The following is a 27,695-nucleotide window of genomic DNA, read 5'->3' on the forward strand; positions in this document are numbered from 1 at the left end:
TGGGCTGGAGAGAGGGCTTTAACCTAAATAGTTGGGGGAGGTGTCAGGTGAGCAGACATTTAAAAAGTCAAAGGCAATAGAGTAGGGTAGCGGTGGGCGAAATGAGAACCAGAGAGGAAGGGACAGAATGCATAAAGATATGTGTACCAGAAAGTGGAGTCAAACCAGGGAAAAACGGTAAAAAGGCAACATTTAAATCTCTTTATCTCAATGCAAGCAGCATTCATAACAATATTGACGATTTGACAGAACAGGTAGATACATATACATGGGTGTGATCTGATAGCCAATGCAGAGACGTGATGGCAAGCTGACCAAGGCTAGGAATGGAAAACTCAGGGGTATTTGACAATACGGATGGGTAGACAGAAAGAAAATATAGTTGGGGTAGCTCTGTTAATAAAGGATGAGATCAGTGTATTAATGAGAAATGATATTGGATCAGAAAATCAATCAGTTTGGTTGGAGATAAGAAATAATAAGGGGAAGAAAACACTGTTGGGCGTAGTCTATAGGCCCCCTAAGTAGCTACACAGTTGTACGGAATATAAATCAAGATAATAACGGAGGCTTTTAAGAAAGGTACGACAATAAAGACTGGACAAATGAAATTGCCCAAGGTAGCTTTGAAGAAATGTTCATAGAGTGTATCCGGGATGTTTTCCTTGAACAGTATGTTACAGAACCAATCAGGTAGCAAGCTATCCTGGAACTGGTACTGTGTAATGAGTTAGGATTAATAAATGATGTCGTAGTAAGGGATCCTCGAGGAAAGAGAGATCATGGCAGGGTTGAATTTCAAATTCAGTTGGAGGGTGAGCAAGTTGGATATCAAACCAATATCCTGAAGTTAAATGAAGGCGATTAGAAAGGTATGAAGGCAGAATTGGAAAAAGTGGACTGGAAAAATAGATTAAAATGTAAGATGGTTGATAAGCAGTGGCAGACATTTAAGGAGATATTTCATAACTCTCAAAAAAAATTTATTCCTGTGAAAAGGAAAGACTTTAAGAGAAGGGAGAAGCATTGTGTCTAACTAAGGAAGTAAAGGACGGTATAAAATTGAAAACAATGACATACAAAGTGGCCAAGATTAGTGGGAGGTGAGAGGATTGGGAATTTAAAAAAATCCAAAAAAGTACGACTAAAAAATGAATAATGAAAGGGAAGATAGAGTATGAGAGCAAACTAGCAAGAAATTTTAAATCAGATAGTAAGAATTCCTACAGGTACATAAAAAGTAAGAGAGTAGCTAAAGTAAACGTTGTCCCTCAGAGGATGAGACTGGGGAATTAATAATAGGGAACAGGGAAATGGCGGAGTTTTTAAATATATATTTTGTATCGGTCTTCACGATAGAAGACAATAAAAACATCGCAATAATGGATAATCAGGTGGCTCCGGGGAGGGAGGAACTTAAAACAATCACTATCACTAAATAAAAAGTATTTGGTAAAATAAGGGGACGAAAGGTGGTCAAGTCACCTGGAACTGATGGCTTGCATCCTAGGGTCTTAAAAGTGGCTGCAGAGATAGTGGATTTATTGGTGGTAATCTACATAAATTCCCTGGAATGTGGAGAGATCACAATGGATTGGAAAACTGCAAATATCACGCCCCTATTTTAAAAAGGAGATACACAGAAATCAGGAAACTATTGACCATTTAGTCTAACATCTGTCGTTGGGAAAATGCTGGAGTCCATTACTAAGGAAGCACGAGCAGGACATTTAGAAAAGCATAATATGGTCATGCAGAGTCAGCATGGTTTCATGAAAGGGAAATCACATTTGACAAATATGCTGGAGCTCTTTGAGGGTGGAACACGCAGGGTAGAAGGCTGGATAAGGGGGAACCAGTGGATGTCATGTATTTGAATTTCCAGAAGACATTCGATAATGTTACTGCATAAGGGGCTGGGGGCATTGTATAATCCGGTTGGCAAACGGTACCTAGTGGGGTGCCTCAAGGATCAGTGTTGGGGCCTCAAATATGTACAATTTACATTATTGATGTGGATGAAGGGACCGAGTGTAATGTAGCCAAGTTTGCTGATGATACAAAGATGTTTGGAAAAGCAAGTTGTGATGAGGATACAAAATATCTGCAAAGGGACATAGACAGGCTAACTGCGTAGGCAAACATTTGTTGAATGAAGTATAACGTGGGTAAGTGTGAGGCTATCCACTTTGACAGGAAAATTAAAAATCAAATTATTATTTAAATGGGGAGAAGTTACAAAATTCTGTAGTAGAGCGGGACATGGGGTCCTTGTGCATGAAACACAAAAGGTAAGTATACAACTGCACAGGTTACTGTGAAGCCAAACCTGGAGGACTGTGTCCAGTTTTATTGTCCTTATTTAATTAAGCATATTTTGCGTTGGAGGCAGTTCAGAGAAGGTTCACTCTTTTGATACCTGAGATGAAAGGGTTGACTTATGAAGAAAGATTGAGCAGGTTGGGCATTTACTCATTGGAGTTTAGAGGAATGAGAGGTTATCTTAATGAAACGTATAGAATTTTGAGCGGCCTCGACGAGGTAAATGCAGGGAGGATGTTTCACCTCGTGGGGCATACTTTCAGAATAAGTGATCGCCCATTTGGAAGTCAGATGAGAAGGAATTTCTTCTATCAGAGGGTTGCAAATCTGTGGCATTCTCTGCCCCAGAGAATCCAACCTTGTTCTTCAAATGTAATCACTGCAATGTTTGCAATATTAGAGGGCAGCATCGCTCCAACAATTGAACTAATGTAATACACACAGTCCAATCATCATGGCGATGGTTCCCTTAACCGAGACCAGTATATTTTTCTGTGGCATTATATGAGCGCAGTTCATGTTTATGGAGCACCACCTTGTTTTAGTTCAGTTATCTACTGGTGGAGTGCTGCACTATCGGAAGCGCCCTCCTTCACTCCAGTCCACTACTGGTGGAGCGTTGGTTTGTCTGAGGCGCCCTCCTTCACTGCAGTTCACTACTGGTGGAGCGCTGCACTGTCAGAGGCACCCTCCTTCACTCAGTTCACTACTGGTGGAGCGCTGTACTGTCTGAGGCACCCTCCTTGACTGCAGTTCACTATTCGTGGAGAGCTGCATTATCAGAGGCACCCTCCTTGACTGCAGTTCACCACTGATGGAGCGCTACATTGTCGGAGTTGTCCTCTTTCCAAGGTAGTGCTTAATCAGAGATTGCTTCGACCTTCTCTTCACATTCATGGTCGGTCAAACATAGGGCTATTTCAAAGAAGAATATGGTGCTCTCGGTGTCCGCACCAGTATTGCCACACCAGCCAACATCAGAAAAACAATTTACCAGCTGCTGCGTGAAAATTTGCGGCTAATTTTCCTACACGTGCTCTTTACGTAAGGTGTGCAAATGTAAAACACTTGCTACATTTCTCACAGATAGGATGCAAAGCTGTTTTAATAGATATTAAAGAGATATTTTAATTTAAAATGAGTGTTTCCAGTTCAAATATATATTGCAATGAATGTTTCCACTCAAACCGGGAAATGTTGAACGTATCAGTGCTCGGGGCCCTGCTCCCACTGAATCAATGGAATTGAGAAATCAAAGGAGCAGCGTATTTATAAAAACATAAGAATATGAGAAATAGGAGCAGGAGTAGGTCCTTTCGCACCCGACCCTGTTTCGCCATTTAATACCATCATGGATGATCTGATCATGGACTGAGCTCCGCTCATTTCCCGCTCACCAAAACCCTGTATTCCCTTATCGCTCAAAAATCTGCCAATCTCGACCTTAAATACATACACAGCTCTCTGGGGCAGATAATTCCACAGATTTTCAACCTCATCTCAGTTTTTAATGACCGGTCCCATATTATGAGACTATGCCGCTTTGTTTTGTACCCCAATAAGTGGAAATATCCTCTCCGCATCCATCTTGTCGAGCCCCCTCATTGTCTTATATATTTCGATAAGATCACATCTCACTGTGGGACCCCAGCTATTTATAATCTATATTAATGTCTTATGGGGTAGCGTGTGCCAATTATACCCGACTCTGTGATCACAATACAAGCAACATTTTGGATTAGCAGAGGCACCACCTTCAAACTTCCTGGACCCAAACACAAAGCTCACCGACAGTAACCATTAACACCCAAAGCTGAGCTAGCGGTCTGTCAGATAGTGCAGGAATTATAGGAGCAAAGTGTATTGAAACAGGCAATAGCCTTAACCAATTCACCTGTGTGGCCGGTAAAGAAACCCGACAGGTCTTACCGACTGACTGTCGATTATACCACGTTGAATAAAGTGACACCACCAGAACACACAATAGTGGCAAGTCCAGCCACAAATTTAAATGGCCTGGATCCAGAGCATAAGATATTCACCGTGCTGGATATAGCGAGTGGAACTTGGGCCATACCCTTGGACAAAGAGTCGCAAGGAAAATTTGCCTTCATGGTAAAGGGAAAACAATATACATGGCCAGAGTACTACAGGGATTCCATAACAGGCGGAGCACACTTCATCGAATATTTTCAGGGATGTTCGAACCATTGGACGTAGGAGAAGTTAGGAGCAAAGTAACATCTCTACATAATATCGTAAGGGAAGAGACAGATTCCCGCGGACAGAAAGGAAGCAATTCAATCAATCCCCAGGCCAGGAACCGTGAAAAGGGTCAGGCAGGTACTAGGGCTATTCAACTACTGCAGAAATTTTATTCCCGAATAAATCGAGATGGTCTAACCTATACAGGACCAGGTCAAACCACCCAAGAGCCAGTAAACTGGGGCCCAGATCAAGAAACTGCATGTGTGCGGTTAAAACAAGCTCTCACAAGTGCTCCAGCCCTGCGACTACTAGACCAGAATAAGCCTTTTCACGTCTATACCTGCCATACTAACCATCATTATAACGCGTTAGTGATTCAATTACATGGGGACAGGCAAATACCAGTGGCATATTACTCAGATAAATCGCAACCTGTAGCTGCAGGATTGTCCAGGTGTGTTGCTGCTCCTGTCTGTGCGACTTGGCCATCAGAGTTAGCGAACCAATAATAATATCAGGATGCATTATTCTACATACCCAGCATACCTTTGTAGAATTATTTAACACTGGAAGGCTAAACACGATGCATAAAGGGCAAGGTGGGGATCAATGCTATTACCTCCCCAATGGGGCGGTAACAATAATAAAAGACGACTGTAACACCCCTGCAGGGTGGATCATTACGGAGGGAGCAGAGCATCAGTGTAGCCCCAACAGAAGAAGACGAGGGAAGTAGTCAGGCAAGTGAAACCCCGCTTGAGCAGGCAGACATGGATCTATATATAGATGGGTGTCAGCGCTATATCAATGGCACACCAAGGACGGGATGCACCATGGTAGATAGCATCGGACAGGTCAAAGGGGAAGGACGGTTAGAAGAGAGTCTATCAGCTCAAGTGGTTGAATGAGTGGCTCTCACTCTGAGTCTAGCTAAAGGAAAAAGTGTAAACATCTATAAAAGCAGTCAATATGCTTTTGGAGTATTGCATGATTATATGCTAGCCTGGAGCAGATGCAGATACATGACCTTTGGAGAAGCACCGATTCAAAATGAGATTGTTAAGCACCTAGTGGAAGCCTCCCTCTTACCCCAGGAGTGTGCGATATTAAAGATCAAAGAGCACATAAAAATTAATGATCAGTATGAACAGGGGAATGAATGGACAGATGAAGCAGCCAATTGAGTGGCAGAAACAGGTACACTGGCCGGGGAAGCCCAAGGCGGAGCATGTACAATCGGACCTGAGGAAGTAAACATGCTTCAAGTACAGGGAGAAGCCACTCCGCAGGAACCGGAGGGGTGGATGCAGAGATGGGCCCAACAAGAGACCAATGGGATATGGAGGAAAGATGGGAATGTGCTGGCCCGGTATGCATCCAGCGGAGCCTATTAAATTCATACCACGGGTATTTCCATACAGGTAGAAACATCATGATAAACTCGATGTCCAGATGCTGGTGGTGGAAGGGATTGGGTAGAGATATAGGGGACCACTGTAGAAGGCGCGTCACAAGCATAAAATACAACCCAGGGGGAAAGTAAAGATCAGAATGGGACATCAGCCCCGACCGAAAGGACCTTGGGAAAACTTGCAGTTAGATTTTACTAGTCCGTTACCCAGCAACAAGGGGAAGGCATGCTGCTTAGTTATAATAGACCAGTTTACGAAGTGAGTAAAAGCTTTTGCCACTTGAAATTGTTCAGCAGAAACCATGGCCAGGATCCTAGCAGAAGAAATAATGGCACTACAGCTGAACTCAGATCAAGGTGCACAATTCACAGGGAAAATAATGAAACAGGCCTGCGCTTAGGGATTAGGCAAAATTATCCCATATCAAGGAGACTGGAAAGTGATGGATAGTCAGCATACCCCGCGGACTAATAAAGCTGAAGGCAAACCCTAATCGGACGACTGGACTGATATACTTTTAATTAAATGAAAGACTGGATATGAAAATTTGTAATGGAACTCTGTAAACAGTTACGTGATGTAAAGACACAGGCTGGCGATTAGCAAATCAAGGATTTAGGGAACGACACTAAGAAACAGAAGGTCCAACCACCCCAAATAGGCAGTCAGGTGATTACTCCAGAGAGGTCCAGGCTGGCACCCAAATGGACCGGACTTTATCAGGTAATAATGGTAAGTTATGATAGTTACAAGGAGTATCGGCAAGTGGAAACATTGGACCCAGTTAAAAAAGCATGGTCACTAACTAATCGGTGACGACCGGGAAATATTGCTTTTTGCAGGACTCTGGTGCTCGTGGAAACAACGTGGGGTAAGGTAGCCTCATATCAAGGACAACAGACTGAGGGATGGCAAGGCCTGTATTACAGGAACTCGGGCGACATTAGTTTAATAAAGAATCAAAAACACTGATGGTGAGGAACGGAGCAACAGTAGACTTAAATAATGGGCATAAAACAAGGTAACAAGGAAACGAAACAACATTGAGGATGGGCCAGTAATACGGGACCATAATGAGTGGAAATAAGACCGCGGTGAGTTTTATAATCAGGAGGGACAAACATACTGCATCCGGGGAAGGGGGTGCAGATTTCACTAACATCTATGAATGGTGGTGGCGGGATATCTCCAGAGATATTATATAATGACTTATACACGAACTAAGCTGGACTCAATGTATTGGTTGTAGTGCAAGGGAACTCACCTTGCTAGTATTATCCTTTAAAAAGGTGTAACCAACATAAGAGGCAGGCCCTAGCCTGCACTATCGTTAAAACATTGAAGAAAGGGAAATCAGACAGCCCGGCAGAAAGGACTTACATAGTATAACCTTGATGGGGAAGTCAACAGATATATCCAGGATCTCGGGAAGTAGCACTACCTAATTGAAAGGACAACCCTGGAATCTCACCCATGTGGAATTAATTGCGAAATGGAATATCTTGGACATATAGCCAAGGGCCATTAGGGGGGAATTGTAAGGGATAAATAGGAAAGTTCTAGATAGGGGTTCAGAATGATGCTGAAGGTTGTGAACTTATCAATTGCCTATGCATGCAAAATTTGCTTATATAGGTATAAAACACTTATATGCATCATATTATAACTTATGCTTAGAAACACGTAAACAGCCAAAGTCAGCAGTTTTGTTTAAAAGTCCCCGAGGAAGAGATAAAGAAGCCAGGAGAACCACACCAGGCGTCGGATAGACTGGGGTAGAGGGTAAAATGGAACAAAACAATGATGAGAGATGGGCAGTTGCATGTACCGCTCAGAGCCCGTCTGATTAGAGTCGACAAATCACTGTAACTTCGCTGATAGCAATAAACCTATCGATGATTTTGTAGGCGGATAGCTCCTCTCCAACATCTGTATAAATTATGCTTCAAAACTCTTCTATTTCGGAGGTTCTAAGACTGAACCTTCCCGTGCATTGTTCGTAATAAAACCGGTAAACCTGAGGTTTTGTTTGTTTACTTCCGTGGTCGTCATACAGTGGGAAGCTGGGCGAGGTGTCGATTAACTATATTAGTTAGTCCACCCAGAGGGAGAGAAGACTCCTTTTAGTCCAACGGGTGGGCAGGTGTCGATTAACTACATAGTTAGTCCACCATGAAAGAGAGAAGCCTCCTTTTTACCCCAACACCTTCCCTCCTCACCACTCCCCTCTCCTCTCCTCTCTCCTCACGTCTCTCCTATGCTCATCCCCTCTCCTCTCCCCTACGTTCTCCCCTCCTCCACTCTATTCTCCACACCGACCGTCGCCCCTACCCTCTGCTCTCCTCTCCCCAGTCCTCTCCTCTAATCCCCTTCCCTCTTCACTCCGCTTTCCTCTCCTCTCCTCTCCTCTCATCAGATCAACTCTCCGTTCCTCTACTCTCACCTGCTCTGCTTTCTTCTCCCCTCTCCTCCCCTACACTATCGTTCCCTCCCTGCTCATCTCTACCCTCCTCTCTCCCCTCGTCTCTCTTTTCCTCTCTTCTCCACTACTCTACTCCTCTCGCCTCTCCTCTCCTCCACACTCCTCTCCTCTCCTCTCCCCTCTGCTCACCTCCTTATTCAATCATCTTCTCTCCTCCTCTCCCCTCTCCTCCCCTATCCTCCCCACTCGGCTCATCCCTTCTCCCATCTCCTACTCTCTCCTCTCCACTTCTCTCCTCACCTGTCTTCCCATCCTCTCCCCTCAGCAACTCTCCTCCCCTTTCAGCTGTTCTCCTCAACTCTCTTGTGTCCTCATTTTCTCCCCTCTCGCCTACCTTCTCCACGCCTCTACGCCATTCTCTACTCTCCCCTACACTCTTCTCTTCCCGTTTCCTCTCCTCCATTCTCCTCTCATCTCTTCTCCTCTGCTCTCTGATCTCGACTCATCTCCTCTCCTTCCCTATCCTCACCTATCTTCTTCTCTCCACTGTTTTCAAGTCGCTTCTCTCTCCACTCTCCTCTCTCCTCATCCTCTCCTCTCCACTCCAATCATCTCGACTCCTCTCCCCTAAATTCTCCCCTCCTCTCATCTCCCCTCCTCCTCACCTCTTCTCCCCTTTCATTTTAACTCCTCTCCTCATTTGTGTCCTCTGATGTTCTCCCCTCTCCCCTCCTCCCCGCTCCTCTCCTTCCCTCTGCTCTCCCCTACCCTCTCCACTCCTCTCTTCCCCACTCCTCTCCTCCCCTTCCTACCCTCTCCTCCCCTCTGCTCTCCTTTCCTCTACCCTCTTTTCAGCTCCTCCTCTCATTCACTATCTTCTCCCTCCTCTCCTCTCCCCTAACTTCACCACCCCTCTTTTCCATTCACCTTTACCCACCTCTCCGCTACCCACTCTTCTATCCTCTCCTGCCCTCTCTTCTACTCTCCTCTCTTGTCCCCTATCTTGTCCTCTCCTCTCCTCTAATCTACTATCCTCCTTTCTCCACTCTGCTTTCTTCTTTTCTCTTTTCTCCTCTCATCTCCTCTACTCTCCTCTCTGTTGCTCAACTCTCCACAGCTCTTCTCTCCTCCACTCTCCTCTCCACCACCCTCTCTTCTTCCCACTCCTCCCCTCCCTTCTCATCTCTTCTCTCCCCTGCTCTCCCCACTCTCTTCCTCTCCTCTACTCTGATGGTTTCTCCTATGCTCTCCCGCCGCCCTTCCCCTCTCCTCTGCTCTACTCTCCTTCCCTCGCATCCTCTCTCCACTCTCCACTTGTCTCCATTCCTCCCTTCTCCGCTCTGCTCCTCTCCTCCACTCCACGCTCCTCTTATCTCTCTTCTCTCCCCTACCTTCTCCTCACCTCTACTCCACTCTGCTCTCCTACCATCTCCCCTACACTCTCATCTCCACTCCGCTCGCCTTTCCTCTCATCTCTCTCCCCTCCCCTACCTTCTCCTCACCTCTATTCCACTTTCCTCTTCTCCCATCTCCCTTACACGATCATCCCCATTCCCCTCCTCTCCTCTCTTCCCCTCTCCTATCTTCTCCTCTCCTCTCTTTTCTCCTCTCTTGTCCTCTCCTTCCTCTTATCAACTCTCCTCTCCGTTCCTCTACTCATCTCTGCTCTGCTCTCCTCTGCCCTCCTCTCTATTTACTCTGTCATCTATCCTATCCTCCACCAACCTTTCCTCCCCTTCTTGCTCTCCTTCTCACTTTCCTCCTCCCAACCTTTTCTCTCACCTCCTAACCTCGACTCTGATCTGCTGTCTTCTCCACTCCACTCATCTCCTCCCCTCACCTCTGCTCTCATATTCCCCTCTCCTCTCCTCTGCACTCATCTCCTTTCGTATACTCCCGTCCCGCCTCCTGTCCTCTCTCTTCTCCCCTCCTCACCTCTCTGCTCCTTTCATCTCCATTCCTCACCTCCAGTCTCTCCATTCCCTGTACTGAGGAAAATAAACCATAGGACGGCCTGTGACTGTCAGTATGGCATCGGTCGCCATGAATCCTTACTGCCCATTGTATTAACAGTAGACACGTATCCTTACTGACCAATATATTATCTGTCCCTGTAAATGTAGATTATTTTCTCTCAATCTGGTTCAGCAAAATTACTGAAACGAATACCGTTTGTGCTTTAAACAAAGCAAGCTTTTATTTAAAAAGCAAATCCCGATCGGGGACCTTATCAGACAGAAGGAATGCAACTCTGATAGAATGCACCCACTTCCTAAGGACAAAGTGACGTTACATTTTAAAGGGACGACGGTTATACATTTTCGGCAAAAGATAACAAGATAGGGCGAGAGTGACATCCTCGTCCAGCCTATCCCTTTTGATCCCTCTTTCCCTTTGTCCACTCATAAGCCGACCTAAGTATGGTCTGATTTTAGACAAAGAGCTTCTGTTAATTTTTCAGGTTAATAACATGATTTAATAAGACCTTGAGGTTTTTCTGCAAGCTGTGGATTTTGTTTCAATATGTGTTAGTGTTGTAACATTTCGCAATCTCGAGTCTGAGATGTCATGGCTATTCCTCCATGCATTCTTTGTTAGCTTATACTGTCCCTATACAATTCCCACGTTCTCAACTTCAATGTCTCTATACATTTTTAAACATTCACATTCCCCTCTTTTATCATTCCATGATAACCCTGGTGACTATTCCAGGAGTATCGCATTCAGCCTTTCGCACTCTCTTTCCTGATCCATATTGTTGTTATTGTCGAGTAGTTCTTTACTTCGTTGGATCATAACTCGGGAGCCCTTGACCACAAGAAGGTTTGCTAACCTTGCCATCATTACTTTACAACAAAGGTTACGGCAACCAACAATTGAATAGGATCTCCAAGATCCATCTGATAGTAAATCAAACCAGCTAGATCCTTCTGCTGTTGTGTATAACTTCTTCACCTCCCTTCTTATGTGATCAGCGAGATTGGTTATGTTTTCTGAACTATCAGTAATGTAAGTGCAACATTCACACCCTATCAGGGCACACGTTCCCCCTTTCTAAGTTAACAGGTAATCGAGAGCCATTCCGTTTTGTAATGCTACGGTCCTTATTGCTACCATTTCAGCTGTGATGCCCTCCAGAGCTTCAGCAGTATTGTATTGGCCCCCCTCCTCGCGTTATAGTTTGGCTCTGAATCCATCTGACAGTCTCAGTTAGGGTTATTGGAATGGGGCGCAAAGGAATTCCCCCTTTGGAATGTTTAGGGAATGTATAGGGAATGTGAACACACCCAACATCTAGAAAAGTTCCCATTTTGCGAATAAATATAAGACATGTACAAAAAGGTGTTTACATGGAGCTCTCGTCTCTGTCTCCCCTCCCATGCGCCGAAATTGTCATATATCAAGACTATTATACAGACTGTGGCATACAGACACAGTTTCATCTTATGGCTCAGGATTCAGATAAATAGTCCAATTATTTTGCTGATTAAAAGAGTTCAGTTTTCTCGTCTCTCTTCTCAGGTCACCGTCAGTGTTGCTGGCTATCTATCACTACGGGTAAAAGTTCAAACTGGTCCACGTTCCAATTAGGATGCCAACGACCTTGTTCAGCTATGGAGAAGAGGAAGTCTGGAACAGCAACAGGAGTTAGAATAACCAGTAAAATAGGTTCTTTAGAGGGTGGTGAGCTTGCAGTGGTGCAGGTGAACCCAGGCACTTTTCCCATCAACCTTGGTTGCAGTGGGGGTAGTGAGTAACACCTGAAAAGGCCCCTCCCGTTATGGCTCTAATCCCTTCCGAAACCACACTTCCCTGGTGCCAGGCGGGACAATTCGGGCAAAACTGTGAGGTCGAGATGAGCATCTTGAACCTGGTTGTGAGCTAGTCGCAGAGCCTGAGTCAGAGAAAGAATATAGTTGGTCGTCAGTCGAGCTGAGATACCATATCTAGGAACGATTTCCCTCATTAACACCTTAACAACAGTTTGAGCCTTATTGTCCAGGGTAGGGTAGGCTACAATCCATCTGCTAAACACATCTACTATTACTAACAGATATTTGTAACACTGAACTTTTTGCAACTCAATGTAGTCCAACTGAAATGTCTCAAAGGGCCCTTCGGGTCGGGGCGTTTTACCCCAATCACAGGGGACTCCCTTCCCTGGATTATGTTGCTGGCAAACCAGGCAACGACTACTGATGTTCTGGGCGAGCACCTGGAGTCTAGGTTGCCACCAAGTAGCCAAAAGTGTATCACTCGTGGTCCTTTCTCCACAATGAGTAGCAAAATGCATACATTCAATAACCCACAGAGCTAACTCGTCAGACATGCAAGTCTGTTCCGCGGGAGTGGTCCAGTTTAGAAACATTGTCATAAGTACATCCATAATATTTCCACAACAGTTTATCTTTTTCAGGAGCGTCCTCCTTTGCTTTTATAACATCTTGGATGGTTGGCATTGGTTTTTCCGAGGCTAACTTATCCTTCGCAGGATTTTTTAAATCTGACTCATCATTTTGGGCACTACCATCTGTTGGTCACGAGAGGCCTGTTTAGTCTCTTTGTCAGCACAGTGGTTCCCTATATCAACCGGGTTTTTTCGGTGGTGTGGGCGGTACATTTAATAACGGCAATGTGATTGGGGAGCATGACGGCTTGCAACAAATCAGATACTAGTTGCTTATGGGATATCTTATTCCCCTGTGAGGTTAGGAATCCTCTAATTTTCCATAATTGTCCGAAATCATGGGCCACCCCAAAGGCATACCTAGAGTCGGTATAGATATTGACTTTGATGTCTTTGGCCAAGATACAGGCTCGGGTGAGGGCGAATAGTTCAGCTTGTTGGGCAGAATAGGCGGTTTCAAAAGCGGCAGATTCCAAGACCTGATTCTCCTGGTTTACTATGGCGTATCCTGAGATTTGTGTACCTTCTGGATTAATAGAAAAACTTCCATCAACATACATAATACAGTCTGGATCTTCCATTGGTACATCAACTAAATCTTCCCTGACTGATGTGGCCTCTTGAATTAAAGATAAACAATCAAGACTGGGTTCTTCCTCATCTTGGGGTGGCTCAGTAAGAAAACAGGCCGGATTAATGGCAGTACAGTGCCGAAAGGACAGTTAGGATTGTTTAGTAAGTAGATCTCATATCTGCTTTGCCTGGCCATGGTAAGATGTTGAGTCTGCAGTTGGCCCAGGAGGGCAGCTGCGGAGTGAGAGGTGTTAAGATAACGGTAGCACAGTCTTTCGGAATTGTACAATACAGTTGAAAGAGCCGGTCATAGAGGGGCCGGCCCAAAGCCGGAGCTTGCAGCAGGGCTGTTTTTAGTTCCTTAAAGGCTTGGACGTCTGCGGTTTCTATTTCAAAGCTGCCTTACTTATTTGTATACGGGGTGAGTTGCTTAATCATCAGGGCAACATTAGGGATCCAGGATCTGCAGTAATTGATCATCCCCAACCACTGTCGCATTTGTTTAGCCGTGCAAGGGACAGGAAACTGGCAAATTGTTTCGACTCGGCTAGCCTCCAAATCTCGGTGGATACTCGGTATTGGCTGTGATTTCAGTGGGTACTGTCGGATAAGGGCCAGTCCACATTGCCCTGCACTGGGATCTCAGTCGGATCAATGCGAGTATAACCCACTTGGGAGGGGTCCTCTGCCTACACATGAGGATCCACATAGTCAGGTATGTCAGAGACAGTATGATGCTGCAGAGTCGTTAAGACATTTCTCGGGGTCCCCGTGGAATTGGACTGTTCGGCCATGTTTTACAATTTGCACATCCCGGCTGGTAGGGTCAGCCTCGTCTATAGCCTGGCGCACCATAACTCCCAAATCTTTAGCGGGTGGGGAGGTAATACTTCACGAGTAATATGTTTTGCCACCGTTGGGGGCTGTCCATTTCCACAAAATCTGCCTTCCCTTCCGGTCCAGTCACTCTAGCCCTTAATAGAAATTGCTTCACTTCCCCTTCGTAATCCTGATAAAAGTTCTGCAGGTCCTGATTCTTTCCACTGGGATCTTATGCTAGGGTCACGTGATAGGGTGCCTGTGGCAGATCCAGAGACCACCACTGAGGGGATCGAGTGGTATAATACTGCCGCTTAAGGGTTCCCTGTTTTACAATAATCCCATCATCTCCACACTCCAAATGCAACTGGAATTTGCAGAGGAGGTCTCTCGCCATCAAGTTACAGTCCAGATTGGTTGTGAAAACAAATCAATGTTCCACCGATTCTTCCTGGTAACCAATTTTAACCGTTCTTACACTGGGAATAGAGAGACTTGTCCCAGGAATCCTGACAGTCCCTGTGTTTCAGTGAAGGCGGGGAGTTTAAGCTTTGATTGTACAGAAGACATGAAGGCTCCCGTATCTATCAAGAAGGGTTGCAACTCATTCCGTATTTTTAACAATATCATCGGTTCGTCATCCAGGGAGGGTCCCTGCACAATCAAGCTGCGTAGTCAATACGAATCGCGGGACGTTTGGCCAAGGGGGTTGTTCTGGGAGAAGTTAGTGTAAGATCGCTGTCCTCTCCCCCCTTGCCCCCCTGCTCTTCCTCCTCTTCCTTTTTCGTGCTGACAGGAGGGACAATTTCCATTCCAATGTCCTTCTTGCCCAAAAATAACGCATCCATCTCGTCTTTCCCAGCCCCGACCTCTTCCCATACCAGGCCGGGAACAGTAGGGCGATCCGTAATTAGCAGGGCCCGGGCCGTTTGGGTGTTTAGTATAACCGTATCCCTGTTTATCCACCCAATCCTGCGCGCATTACTGCGGTTCCATCTGGTATCCCCTTGGGTCGGGTTTTGGTCCTTCCACCTGAGGCGGCTCTTCCTTTCTAGTCACGTATTCAGTCTTGACCCGGGTTGGGGGTGCACCTCCCCCCTCTCCTTTCTTTTCCTGCCAATAATATTTAACCGCCCTTTCCATCTGGGCTTTACTGTTATCTGCCCAATTATTTGTCCGGATAGCGTGAGCAACCGAATAGGGCAGGCACTGAAGTAGGATAGCGCAGAATTGAGGAGAATCCTCTCCTGCCCTGAAGGCATTATCTCCTGATTGACTTCTGTATATTTCAATAAATCTTTCCATGAATTCATCGGCAGTTTCTTCTCGTTTGGGTTTAGTTTCTAATACTGCGGCCATACTGATGGGCTTCTGAAGGGTCGTGCTGAGAGCATGAAAGATAGCGTTTCGGCGATCCTGGACATCGTTAGGGTGAGCAACGACCAATGCATCATGAGTAGCATGTCTTAGGTGAGTTAGAAATCGGGCATGCTCAGTTGGGCTCAGGGTTTGCTTTACCAGGGCTCACAGGTCCCTTGATTCTGCATTATATCCATGCATGTCGAGATCACTCCGTGAAATCGGAGGTCAGGGTTAAGTTGGGTTTGTGGATCCCTTTCAGCTTATTTATCTTAGCCTTTTAACTCTTCAATTTGTTTTGTTTGAGTATCTATTTCTTTATTGTATCAGGCAAGTATTATTACATAAGCTAGTTCTGTTTTTATTTTTATTCTGACTATCGCACCATTCCTCTGTTAGGTGAGTCTTTTTTCTATTAAGAAATCCAAATTGATAACGTTCAGTGTGAAAAGCTGTCAATGGAAAGGGTTAACTCCTTTACAGGTTTGTAAGAAGACCTGATGTCATTATGTGACTTCACGTAACCATCTGAGAAATAAAAAATCTTTTCATCAGGAAAGGCAGCATTTAATTAAACTCCAATTCAAGTACTTGCCAAAGATATTTGTTTTAATTGATTTAAAACGAGACCACACATTTGTTTACTGAAATTTTATTTCGTCATCAGCCTCGGTCAATGCAAAGCCAACCATTTTAACTAAGTAGTGTATCGATACATTTCTCAGAGGTCCCAGTGGAACTCTGAGTACGTTTCTCGTGCGTGCACTCTTTCTTTAAGACGTCTACGGTTTTTAACTTGTCCTCCTTCTGTCAATGAAAGCCGTAATTTAATGGAGTTTTTATGCCAACTCCACAGGAGTGATTTTTTTTAGACTGCAGTGGAATTTTTCTCCTAATTTAAAATCTCAGAACATTTTTTTTTCTTTCAGCACCTATTTAGTACGTTACTTTTTTTTTTGTCTTTTCCATAACGAGAGGGAAGTCTGTCACGTAGGCTGTGGACTGCTTTTCGTTATCTCAATTGTTCCAGCCTCAAGGTCGTGTTATTTTATTTTTTGAATCCTTTTGAATCCATTTCAGTATTTTCTGTGCCTTCTCTGAATATCTCAAAATCCCGATTCAAACTTTGTAATTCAATAAGGTTCACACGCTTAAACTTCCCACATACAGGACAACACAACGAAGGGTTAAAAAAAACTTTCATTCTGTTTGAAAAAGTGGGTGGAGCTAAAACAAACCACAACTCCCCGGCTTTTTTTTTGACCAGTAAAAATTACACAAGCATTTCTCATTTAAAACAAACGTTCACAAGAGTCTCTTTTCTTTCTTATTAATTTTTGGATCCATGATTGATCATCTATCCCTATCTAGCTCTAACTATCCCTACATTCCGTGTCGCCGCACGGATCTACTTGGGCCTCGAACCCACACAGACACTGGGCCTCAAACCCAGGCAGGCTCTGGGCCTCGAACCCAGGCAGCTTTCCAAGTCGCCGCTTGGTTTGCATCACCGCGCAAGACTTACCTATTGGAACCTATCTTTCCAAGTCGCCGCTTGGTTTGCATCACCGCGCAATACTTACCTATTCTAAGTTTGAAAGGTATTCACCAGATTGTCCTGGATCTCGTTCAGACACTACCTGAGAACCAGCGAGTGGCGAAACTTATCTCAGACTTTTGAAACCGGGGGAATCTGGAACAGTATTGAAATCATACTCACTCAAGTGGCCACTTTCCCCTCGTCTCGTCCAAGGCTAGTCTGGCTCTTAATTCGCAAGTTTTCGGCAGTTGTCCGTTGAGATCCCACTTCTGACACCAAATGTAAATATAGATTCTTTTCTCTCAATCTGGTTCAGCAACATTACTGAAACGAATACCGTTTGTGCTTTAAACAAAGCAAGCTTTTATTTAAAAAGCAAATCTTGATTGGGGACTTATCAGACAGAAGGAATGCAACTCTGATAGAACGCACCCACTTCCGATGGACAAAGTGACGTTACATTGTAAAGGGACGACGGTTATACATTTTCGGCAAAAGATAACAAGATAGGGCTAGAGTGACATCCTCCTCCAGCCTATCCCTTTTGATCCCTCTTTCCCTTTGTCCACTCATAAGCCGACCTAAGTATGGTCTGATTTTAAACAAAGACCTTCTGTTAATGTTTCAGGTTAATAACATGATTTAATAAGACCTTGAGGTTTTTCTGCAAGCTGTGGGTTTTGTTTCAATATGTGTTAGTGTTGTAACATTTCGCAGTCTCGAGTCTGAGATGTCATGGCTATTCCACCATGAATTCTTTGTTAGCTTATACTGTCCCTATACAATTCCCACGTTCTCAACTTCAATGTCTCTATACATTTTGAAACATTCACATCCCCATGTGCCCTTACTGACCACTGTATTATCTGTCCCCATGAACCATTACTGACCAATATATGATCTGCCCCATGTCCCCTTACTAACCATTGTATTACTGTCCCCATGTACCCTTACTGTCCATTGTATTATCTATCCCAGTATATCCTTATTGACCATTTTATTATCAGTCCTCATGTACCCTTACTGACCATTGTATTATCAGTACCCATGTACCCTTATGACAATTGTATTATCAGTCCTCATGTACCCTAACTGACCACTGTATTATCTATCCCCATGTACCCTTACTGACCACTGTATTATCTGTCCCCATGTACCCTTACTGACCACTGTATTATCAGTCCCCATGTATCCTTACTCACCATTACATTAATAGTCAACATGTACCCTTACTGACCATTGTATTATCAGTCCTCATGTACCCTTACTGACCACTGTATTATCAATCCCCATGTACCCTTACTGACCATTGTATTATCAGTCGTCATATATCTTTACTGACCATTGTATTATCAGTGCCAATGTATCCTTACTTAGCACTGTACTGTCAGTCCCCATGTATGTTATTGACCTTCACTTAGAAATCTATCCTTCCATTTGTTTTATTTCACTTGTGTTACCCCGAGAAGTGAATTGAAAATCTGAAATTACAGAGTTATTTTACATCTCAGCAATAATAGAAACTCCCTAAATGAAGCTGCTCCCTTCACATGCATGCTGTGATTCTGTGGACTTAACTATTTCTGCTTTTACCAATAGTGCTTGGTTTTGGATAAAGTTATTTGATCTGAAAGCCAAGTTGCTTTTAAGATATTTTGCAATTGAAAGTGATGCAAAGAAAAGATTCGGACAACTTTTTTATTCAGTGACTGTGATTAATATCCTTCAGTGTGCAGTTTAATTGTCTCACTGGAGAGTTCCTTCAGGCTATAAATAGGGATTTTTTTTCAGTCTGTACAGCAACGTTTGACTGAAGTTGTTGTCTAAAATGAATAGTGTTAATTGGAGCTCACAGAAAGTCAAATCATGTTCTGGGAGATTCCAAATGAGCTTTGGATCTTGTGGGCATTTTTCAATGTAGAACTTATTTATTACCCGCTCCTCGCTGCTGTTGGTGTTCCTGGTGAGTCCTTCATCTGCAATTAATTATGTAACCCATGTTTCACTGTATTTTTTGTCCTTGTTCTTTAGTTCTCGTTATTAATTGTATTCAATTAAAACTCTTGTTCTGTGTCTGGCAATGCAAAGAAGTTTCTGTCATGTAATGTTCGATCATTTGCTGACTCGCTGCTCCCAGTTCAATGAACAGTATGTTGTTTCCACAATTTAAACCTCTTGTTCTGTGTCTGGCATTGCACGGAAGTTTCTGTCATGTAATGTTTGATAATTTGCTGATTCGCTGATCCCAGTTCAATGATCAGAATGTTGTTTTCACAAACTAAATCTCTTGTTCTGTGTCTGGCAATGCACAGAAGTTTCTGTCATGTAATGTTTGATAATTTGCTGACTCCCTGCTCCCAGTTCAATAAACAGTGTGTTGTTTCCACAACTTGCTTCCAGTGATCGTGCTTCACAGGATTTGACAGAAATTTGATTTTATTGACACAAGATATGTTAGTGAACGATTATATTATTGAACAGCTTGCAGTCAGCTTGCTGCACTGATGCCCAGTGTTGGATAATAAATATGTGTTCAGAGGTAACAAGTGTTTTAAGTACCGCTGGTTATTGTTAATGACACTGATCTGTGGAAATCAGCGTTGAGAGATCCTTCACAAATACACTGAGATATGAGACATTATTCACTAATGATTCAGCTATAGACAGTTGTCGTAATTTCCACCGCCTCCTGCTCTGCCTCACAGTCACTAATTCCAGATGGTCAGGACAGGGTTAAAACTGCAATACGTCTTCCAGTAAAATGTTTATTCAGTTGTGTTTGAATTGATTTATTTCCCTTGTTCAGCCACAGTTCAGGAGAGCTCGGGGTGGGCCACACAGTAGCAACTATTCAAAATGTAGCACTATATTGTGAAATATTTTGATATTTCCAGTATCAAACTCTTTGTCAACTGGAAGTCTGTAACGTTCTCATACCAGGTGACAGGCAGCTGGTTGACACGGTTCCAGCTGTAAACAGACACGTTCGAAAATCTTCTGTGACATCATATAACATGGGTCATCATCAGTCTATTGTAAAGTGACAGTCCCTTCTTTAAAGATTATTTTCAATATTGTTGGAAAGTGTACTTTCAATATAATGGTTGTAAAGGTTCTGATTTCGACACATAATACAATTCAATTCATCTTCTTCAGCCTACAACACAACCGCAGTAACCTCACCAAAGACTCCATTCCCCTCTCTGGCCACAGATTGCATTCCCCACCTTGGCCACAGACTCCATTCCCCTCCCTGTCACAGACTCCATTCCTTTCCTTGGCGACAGACTCCATTCCATCCCCTGGCCCACAACTCCATTCTGCTCCCTGGAAACAGATTCCATTCCCCTCGCTGTCCCCAGACTACATTCCCATCCCTTGACAATGATTCTATTCCCCTCAATGTACACAGGTTATTCACAAACTCGCGGCTTCTTGTGCTGAATTATTGTTACCTCTGACTTGGATATGGCGTTATATCATAGTCTCATTCCGACCTTTACCCACCGGCAAAAGTCCAAAGCATTAATTCTTCAGTCATGACCCAGCACCCTCACATCACAACCAACGCTTCACTCACTCCCTGTCACAACACCCAAACACCCCATCCACTGGTACATTCAGTCCAGAGCCAACACCCACACGTCCCATCCATTGGTACAATCAGTCCTTGTCCCGACACCCACACGTCCAATATATTGGTTCTTTCAATACCTGTGCCAAACACCACACGACCCATCCGCTGGTGTAATCAGTCCTGACCCAAACACCACACGTCCCATTGGCTGGTTCATTTAATCCTAACTCATTTCACACAAAATTCTTTGAGACAGCTGTTGTTGCTCTCAATCTGAAATATAAATTCCCTGTTTTTCTCTTTCTTGCAGTGAACTTGGTGACGATAATGATCCTGTCTCGTGGAAGGTGCGGTCTCTCCAAGTGTGTAAGCCGTTACCTGTTGGCAATGGCAGCAGCGGATCTACTGGTCGTAATCATAGACCTGATATCCAGGCAGATTCCTATTCGTTATTGGACCGCGCTTGAGTTCATGTGGAAGATTAAAGTGTGTAATATCCATGCCATCCTGCTTTACGCAGTCACAGACTGTTCCGTCTGGTTCACAGTTGCTTTTACCTTTGATCGATGTATAGCCATTTGTTGTCAGAAGCTCAAAACAAATATTGCACCGAGAAAACGGCGACTGTGGCTGTGGGAGCATTGACTGCGCTGTTCTGTGTAAAGAACACTTTCTGGTACTTTATGTATGAAGGTGTGTATCATATTTCCAATAGTCCCTGGTTTTGTTTTGTTAGATGGAAATTCTCTGAGTCACTATCATGGGCAATAATTGAATTCCTTCATTATATTATAACATCATTTACTCCATTTGTTCTGATCCTTCTGCTCAATAATTTAACTGTCAGACACGTTTTAGTGTCGAGCAGAGCCCGCAGGAGACTCCGGGGCCACAGCAGTGGGGAAAGTCCCAGTGACCCAGGGATGGAGAAGCGAAGGAAATCCATCATTTTACTCTTTGTTATATCCGGAAATTTTATTTTGTTATGGGCAATGTTTCTGTTGTATTCTGTGGTTAAACGATTGTATTCGTTAAAATTTATTCCTGTATATCTACCTGAATATGTACAGGAAATGGGATTTATACTTCAGCTCCTGAGTTGCTGCACCAACACATGTATTTATGCCATGACCCAGACGAATTTCAGAGAGGAGTTGAAGAATGTGGTGAAATATCCCTTTACTGTTATTGTTAAATGCATTAAATAATAAGAATCACACGATGTGTTGGGCGGGTGTTCTGCCCAATCCCCTCATCTCTGTGAGACACACACAGTGAGGCCTGTTTTCATCTTTCACCGCACGGATTCAGCGACTAACAAAAATGACCGAGGTGGGGAAGTCCACGGAGATCAGTTCCGCTGGACACCTGCAGGTTTTATTCCCGCTAAGACATTTAGTGCGGGCTGGGACGGATTTATAAAGCTCCCGACCGCCAGTCTCGTGTCAGATGCGTTTACCCAAAGGGAGCGGCACGGGGAAGGTGGCTCTGTTACTTTTCAGTCCACGGGCGGGCCGCTCAGTCCCCAGCACTCCCAGGGAATGCTGGGGGGAAATGGCCTGGGACCAAACAACAGCCAGGGAGGGAAGGTTTCAAAAGCTCAAAGGTCAGTGCTTTCATCCTTTTGCAGGCTCCTTGTGTTTTTCTCCCAGTGGGGTTTAACCTGAGCAGCCCCAGCGCCTGCTGATAGCGACGTGTCCTTGTTTCAGATAATCTACCTTTGGGATTAAAGCGTCTCCTGCAGACGGAGTATATTCCAGTAACATTCACCACTGTAACGTTCATTTGTAAGTTTGCCTGAACAATGTGGTGATCTGCAGGATGAAGTATTCCCCGCACACACTCGACACACATTAAACTCAGCTCCTCCTCACTCTGTGTAAAATCTCCGAGCTCAACATAGCCTATAATATGCAGTGTTCAGTGAGGGTGGTAACGAGCTTTGTTACTAGGTATTGCAGTGTGTGTGATGTAATAAAGCGGGGAAACTCGCATGACACTGTGCCTGAGTATTGTGACATCAGAGACCTGCCCTTCTGACCACGCCCTGGTCTGTGGTTGACCCAGAATCGCATTTCAGACATCCCTTCTCTTCACACATCACTTTACATAGAGTTACTTGATGTCTGCAGCACAGAAATAGACCATTTGGTGCTCATGGCTGCAAACTGGTCTTAGTCGGTTCCCCTGAGTTTTCCCTGGGGGTGCTGGAACTTAGCAGCCCGTCTGCTTGTGGACTGCAAATTTACAGAGCGACCTTCCCCACCCCGACCCTTTCAGCCCAGCAGAGCATGCCAGAGTTTACTCGATCACCACATCCTGATCTTAAACAGAGTGCACAAAGAGATTGCTAAACTTGGGAACGTAGAGAAAGTGAGATTCAGTGGTAAGTCCGGGGTGAGTCTGGCTGAGTATTAGCTGTAAGAAGGGAAATTTAGTTTAACGTTTTGAATTGAACTTAGAACTTTAAAAACAGAAGTTAGCAGAAACTGCCTGTTAGTGATAGTTAACTATCAGTCAGCTGTAAGTGATAGTCTTAAATATGTGCTAATTACTGTGAGCAATGGGCATGGAGCTGAGACAGCACTTGTAACTTGTGTGTGACTCCAAAGGTATAAAACTAAACACTAACTGCTGATTCACAGTGCGTTCTGCACAGTGATATGAAATGGAATTTGGTGAGAGTTTGAATGGGAACAGTGGATGAAGGAGGTGCTGCTTTGGCCTCCAAAATACAGCAGGTAGATGAACGTTTGGTGAGTATTACCTTTTTTCTCGAAGCTTGGTCCACACTAAGACCTGGGAGCAATACAATACTTTATTAAATTAATAATTTAACTATAATTACTAATTAATTAATATAATTATAAATAACCATTGAATAAAAACTAACTGATTAAATTAATTCAGTGTGTAAATAAGCAAATACATTTATAAAAAATAACTAAAGATGGCAGGGCAGGCAATGAGTCGAGACTGTAATGTGTGTGAGTTTGTGGACATCAAATCTGTCCCACATTCCCACATCTGCAGGATATGTCTATGATTTATTCACTCTGGCTCAGCGTAATTGGGCTGGAGTGCGAGTTCGACACACTCTGAAACACACAGGAGAAGTGATTTAATCCAGAAAACAGTCACATCCCACAGAAAAGCGCAGGTTCAGGAAAGTCCGTGTCTGATTGGGTGTCGTATAGCGAGAACTGAGGAGAGGCTGAGAATGAGATACTGCTCCTGCCCAACGATAAGGATAAAGATTGCGAGTAGGACATCCACAATACATACCAAGGTACGTGGCTCAGAAGGTTGTCCACAGGCAGAGATAGGAAGAAATATTAAACAATTACTTTGCATCAGTATTTATCAGGGAGTCAACACAGGTGGACATGACATTGGATGATATTAGAAATGAAATAACTGCATTTAAAATAACAAGAGGAAAATATTATATAAACTAATCAAACCGAAAATGGAGTTGTGGGCCAGGGGATGGAATGGAGTCTGTCGCCAAGGAAAGGAATGGAGTCTGTGACAGGGAGGGGAATGGAGTCTGTGGCCAAGGTGGGGAATGCAATCTGTGGCCAGAGAGCGGAATGGAGTCTTTGGTGAGGTTACTGCGGTTGTGTTGTAGGCTGAAGAAGATGAATTGAATTGTATTATGTGTCGAAATCAGAACCTTTACATCCATTATATTGAAAGTACACTTTCCAACAATATTGAAAATAATCTTTAAAGAAGGGACTGTCACTTTACAATAGACTGATGATGACCCATGTTATATGATGTCACAGAAGATTTTCGAACGTGTCTGTTTACAGCTGGAACCGTGTCAACCAGCTGCCTGTCACCTGGTATGAGAACGTTACAGACTTCCAGTTGACAAAGAGTTTGATACTGGAAATATCAAAATATTTCACAATATAGTGCTACATTTTGAATAGTTGCTACTGTGTGGCCCACCCCGAGCTCTCCTGAACTGTGGCTGAACAAGGGAAATAATTCAATTCAAACACAACTGAATAAACATTTTACTGGAAGACGTATTGCAGTTTTAACCCTGTCCTGACCATCTGGAATTAGTGACTGTGAGGCAGAGCAGGAGGCGGTGGAAATTACGACAACTGTCTATAGCTGAATCATTAGTGAATAATGTCTCATATCTCAGTGTATTTGTGAAGGATCTCTCAACGCTGATTTCCACAGATCAGTGTCATTAACAATAACCAGCGGAGTCGCCATAGAAATGAGATCATAACCCAGATTGTGACAGTCAGAAGGAGCAGTTCCGAAACACCACGGGGAGACAGTCGAAGGAGCTTTAATCAGTTTTTAACCTGGTTGTACCTGCTCTGACAGTGTTTGATATGACAGCTTTACTCTGGAACTAACCCGTACGTTATCTTATGTGGCAGTGCTTGATAGGACATTGCAGAGATAGCTTTAATCAGTCTTTAACCTTTTCTTTACAAGGACGTGGAACTTAATTGTGTCCTTCAATATAGCATGATCTTCTATTTAATCAGAGCTTTGGAGGGGTGGTGCGCTTTAATGGGACAGTGTATTGGAAGCTTTTCATTGTACTCGTCATAATTGTGCTTAATTAATCGGTCAATTTGATAACGCATTTTATGGGGAGACATTTCGTAGCACATCTCTGCAGTACTTGAGCTGGGAATGTTTGACGGGATAGTACAGATAACATATTACTCTGTGTGCAACACTTGCTATACCTGTCCTGACCCACATGGCAGCATAGCGGGAGCTTTGCTCTCTTATCCGTGCTGTATCTGACCTGAGAGTGCTTGATCAGGCAGTGTTCTAGGCACCGTTATCTGCGTCTAACAGATAGCAGGTAAACTGCTCGTGCCAGATATATACAATAATTCGTCCCATTGCACAGATTAAACAGCGCACATTCTTTGATTTTTGTATTTTTTCTGAAAAAATGCCCAATTTTTAATGAGTTATTAATGTTTGAACATTTTGAGCATCAGATTACTAATGAACATGATTGGCCTGATCCTCAGCTCACTTTCAGAACAAACAGTTTCAGGAAGTGAATAACGCTCCAGAAAGCAGCGCCTGTTCTGATCTGATGGGAGGTTACAAGTTATTTCCACAATTAAAATAGAGAATATCGAGACTCCCACTTCAAATAACCGTTATGGGGACCTCATGTTTAGAAAAATTATGTTGTCCAATTCTTCCTGAGAAGGTTAAAGGCAGGGAGAAACTGTGACGAGATGCAGCTATTGGCCTGGGTCACAACACAAGGCACACAGTCACTGAGCTGCAATTCTGTGAAACATTTAAAGAGAGAGAGTCAACCTGCAATAAGTCATCATTCGCTATGAATTTAAGCCTTTCTAACAGCATGCGATTGACTAATTTGCATCAGATTTATAAGATCCTTTTATTTTAAATATCCTCTTTCATTATAACGAACAATAAAAATAGATCTGGTAGAGGTGTCCAAAATATGAAGTGTTTCCTTCAATGAAATCTAGAAGAACTGTTCCCACTCACTCGTGTAGACTGATAGCATCTCACAGCATTAGAAGAGGCCATTCAGGCATCGTGCTTGAACCGGCTCTGAAAGAGCTGTCCTATTTAGTCCAACTCCCCAAAGTTTTCATTGTAAACGTGCAAATGAGTCCTCCTGACGTACAGGAGATACTGCCTGGAGCATTCCTGAAATTACCAACCCTCTGTGTGAAAAAAATCACCTTAATTTCACCTTCTGATCTTTTCACAATTATTTTAAACCTGTGACATTTGGTTACCCACCTACTTTCCAGCGGAACAAATTCTCCCGACTTGGTATATCAAAACCTGACATAATGTTGAATATCTCTCTTAGGTCTCCTCTTAACCTCTGCTCTAAGGAGAATATTCGAGCTTCTCCAATCTCTCCACATAACTGAAGACCCCATCCCTGGCATCATCCAGGTAAAAGCCTCCCCTCTACACTCCCCAAGGGCTTGACATCCTTCCTACATTGTGGTGACAAAAAGGTATGCAATAGTCCATCTGAGGCCTAACACGTGATCTGTAAGTTTAGCATAACCGCCTTGTTTTTGTAGTCAATGCCCCATTTACAAAGTCAAGTATCCCATACGCTTTCCTAACAGCCTTACCAGTTTGCCCTGCCCCCTTCAAAGATTTGTGATTATATACATCCAGATCTCTCTATTCGTGCATCCCCTCAAAACAATACTATTTAGATTATACTGCCTCTCCAACTTCCACCCAATGAGCATCGCTTCTCAATGATTCGCATTTAATTGCAATTGCCATGTCCGAGTCCATTTCACTGGTCCATCTGCCTCCTCATAGAATCTGCTGCTTTCATGCTCACTATAGGCTACGTTACCAGGTTTTGCATCATTTTGAACTTCGAAATTGTATTCCCTGTAACCAAGTCTATGTCATTGTTATATAACAAGAACAACAATGGGAATTTAACATTTAAGGAGTAACTTCCAATTAACCGGATTTTGGAATGGTATTTTATTCAGATTATTAATTGAGTGGCAGGAAGCAGGCTACTCAAGAGACATGCATTCAATAGGATGGAATAGAGCTCAGATCACAGTGCGCTGAAGGACATCGCTCTCCCTCAAATGCTGAGAAAATAAGGGAGAAATTCGATTCAATCGCGGTTCATCAGCAACTTGCATCTTAGAAACTAGACTATGGAAATGCTACCTGTTGAATTATGTGGCAGGCAAGTTTGGAGGGTTTTTTGCTAAAGTCCTAAGCAGGAATTCCGCTGTTACTTTGAAGTGCAGTCACTGTTGTTTTGTAGGGATACACCGCAGGCAATGTGCACAGAGCAAATTTCCCCAAACTGCAATTAAATAAAGGACAAGAAATGGTGCTGATTGAGAAATAAATGCTGGCCGAAATAACAGGAACACGTCTCTGTTCTGCTATTGTATGATCAAATGAAGGCTTCTTTATTGGCGAGTTGTGTAAAGGTCCTTGTTTATAATGTGATAGAGCTCGGTGATAGAGAGGTGCGTTCCTGACCAGCGCATTGACAGGTGCTTAAG

General features: G+C 43.7%; 1 gene segment (V, D, J or C); it reads left to right on the plus strand.

The window, feature by feature from the left end:
- The first annotated feature begins 6,243 nt into the window (after window positions 1–6,243).
- Window positions 6,244–27,695, plus strand: part of LOC139235544 (Ig heavy chain C region-like) — a 30,236-nt gene continuing 8,784 nt past the window's right edge. Inside the window, 3 exon segments of the C gene segment in view lie at window positions 6,244–6,298; window positions 20,951–21,208; window positions 26,501–26,589. Of these exon segments, the coding sequence occupies window positions 6,244–6,298; window positions 20,951–21,208; window positions 26,501–26,589 (402 nt within the window).

This window comes from Pristiophorus japonicus, chromosome 23, assembly GCF_044704955.1.
Source record: "Pristiophorus japonicus isolate sPriJap1 chromosome 23, sPriJap1.hap1, whole genome shotgun sequence".
NCBI classification, from domain to species: Eukaryota; Metazoa; Chordata; class Chondrichthyes; family Pristiophoridae; genus Pristiophorus; species Pristiophorus japonicus.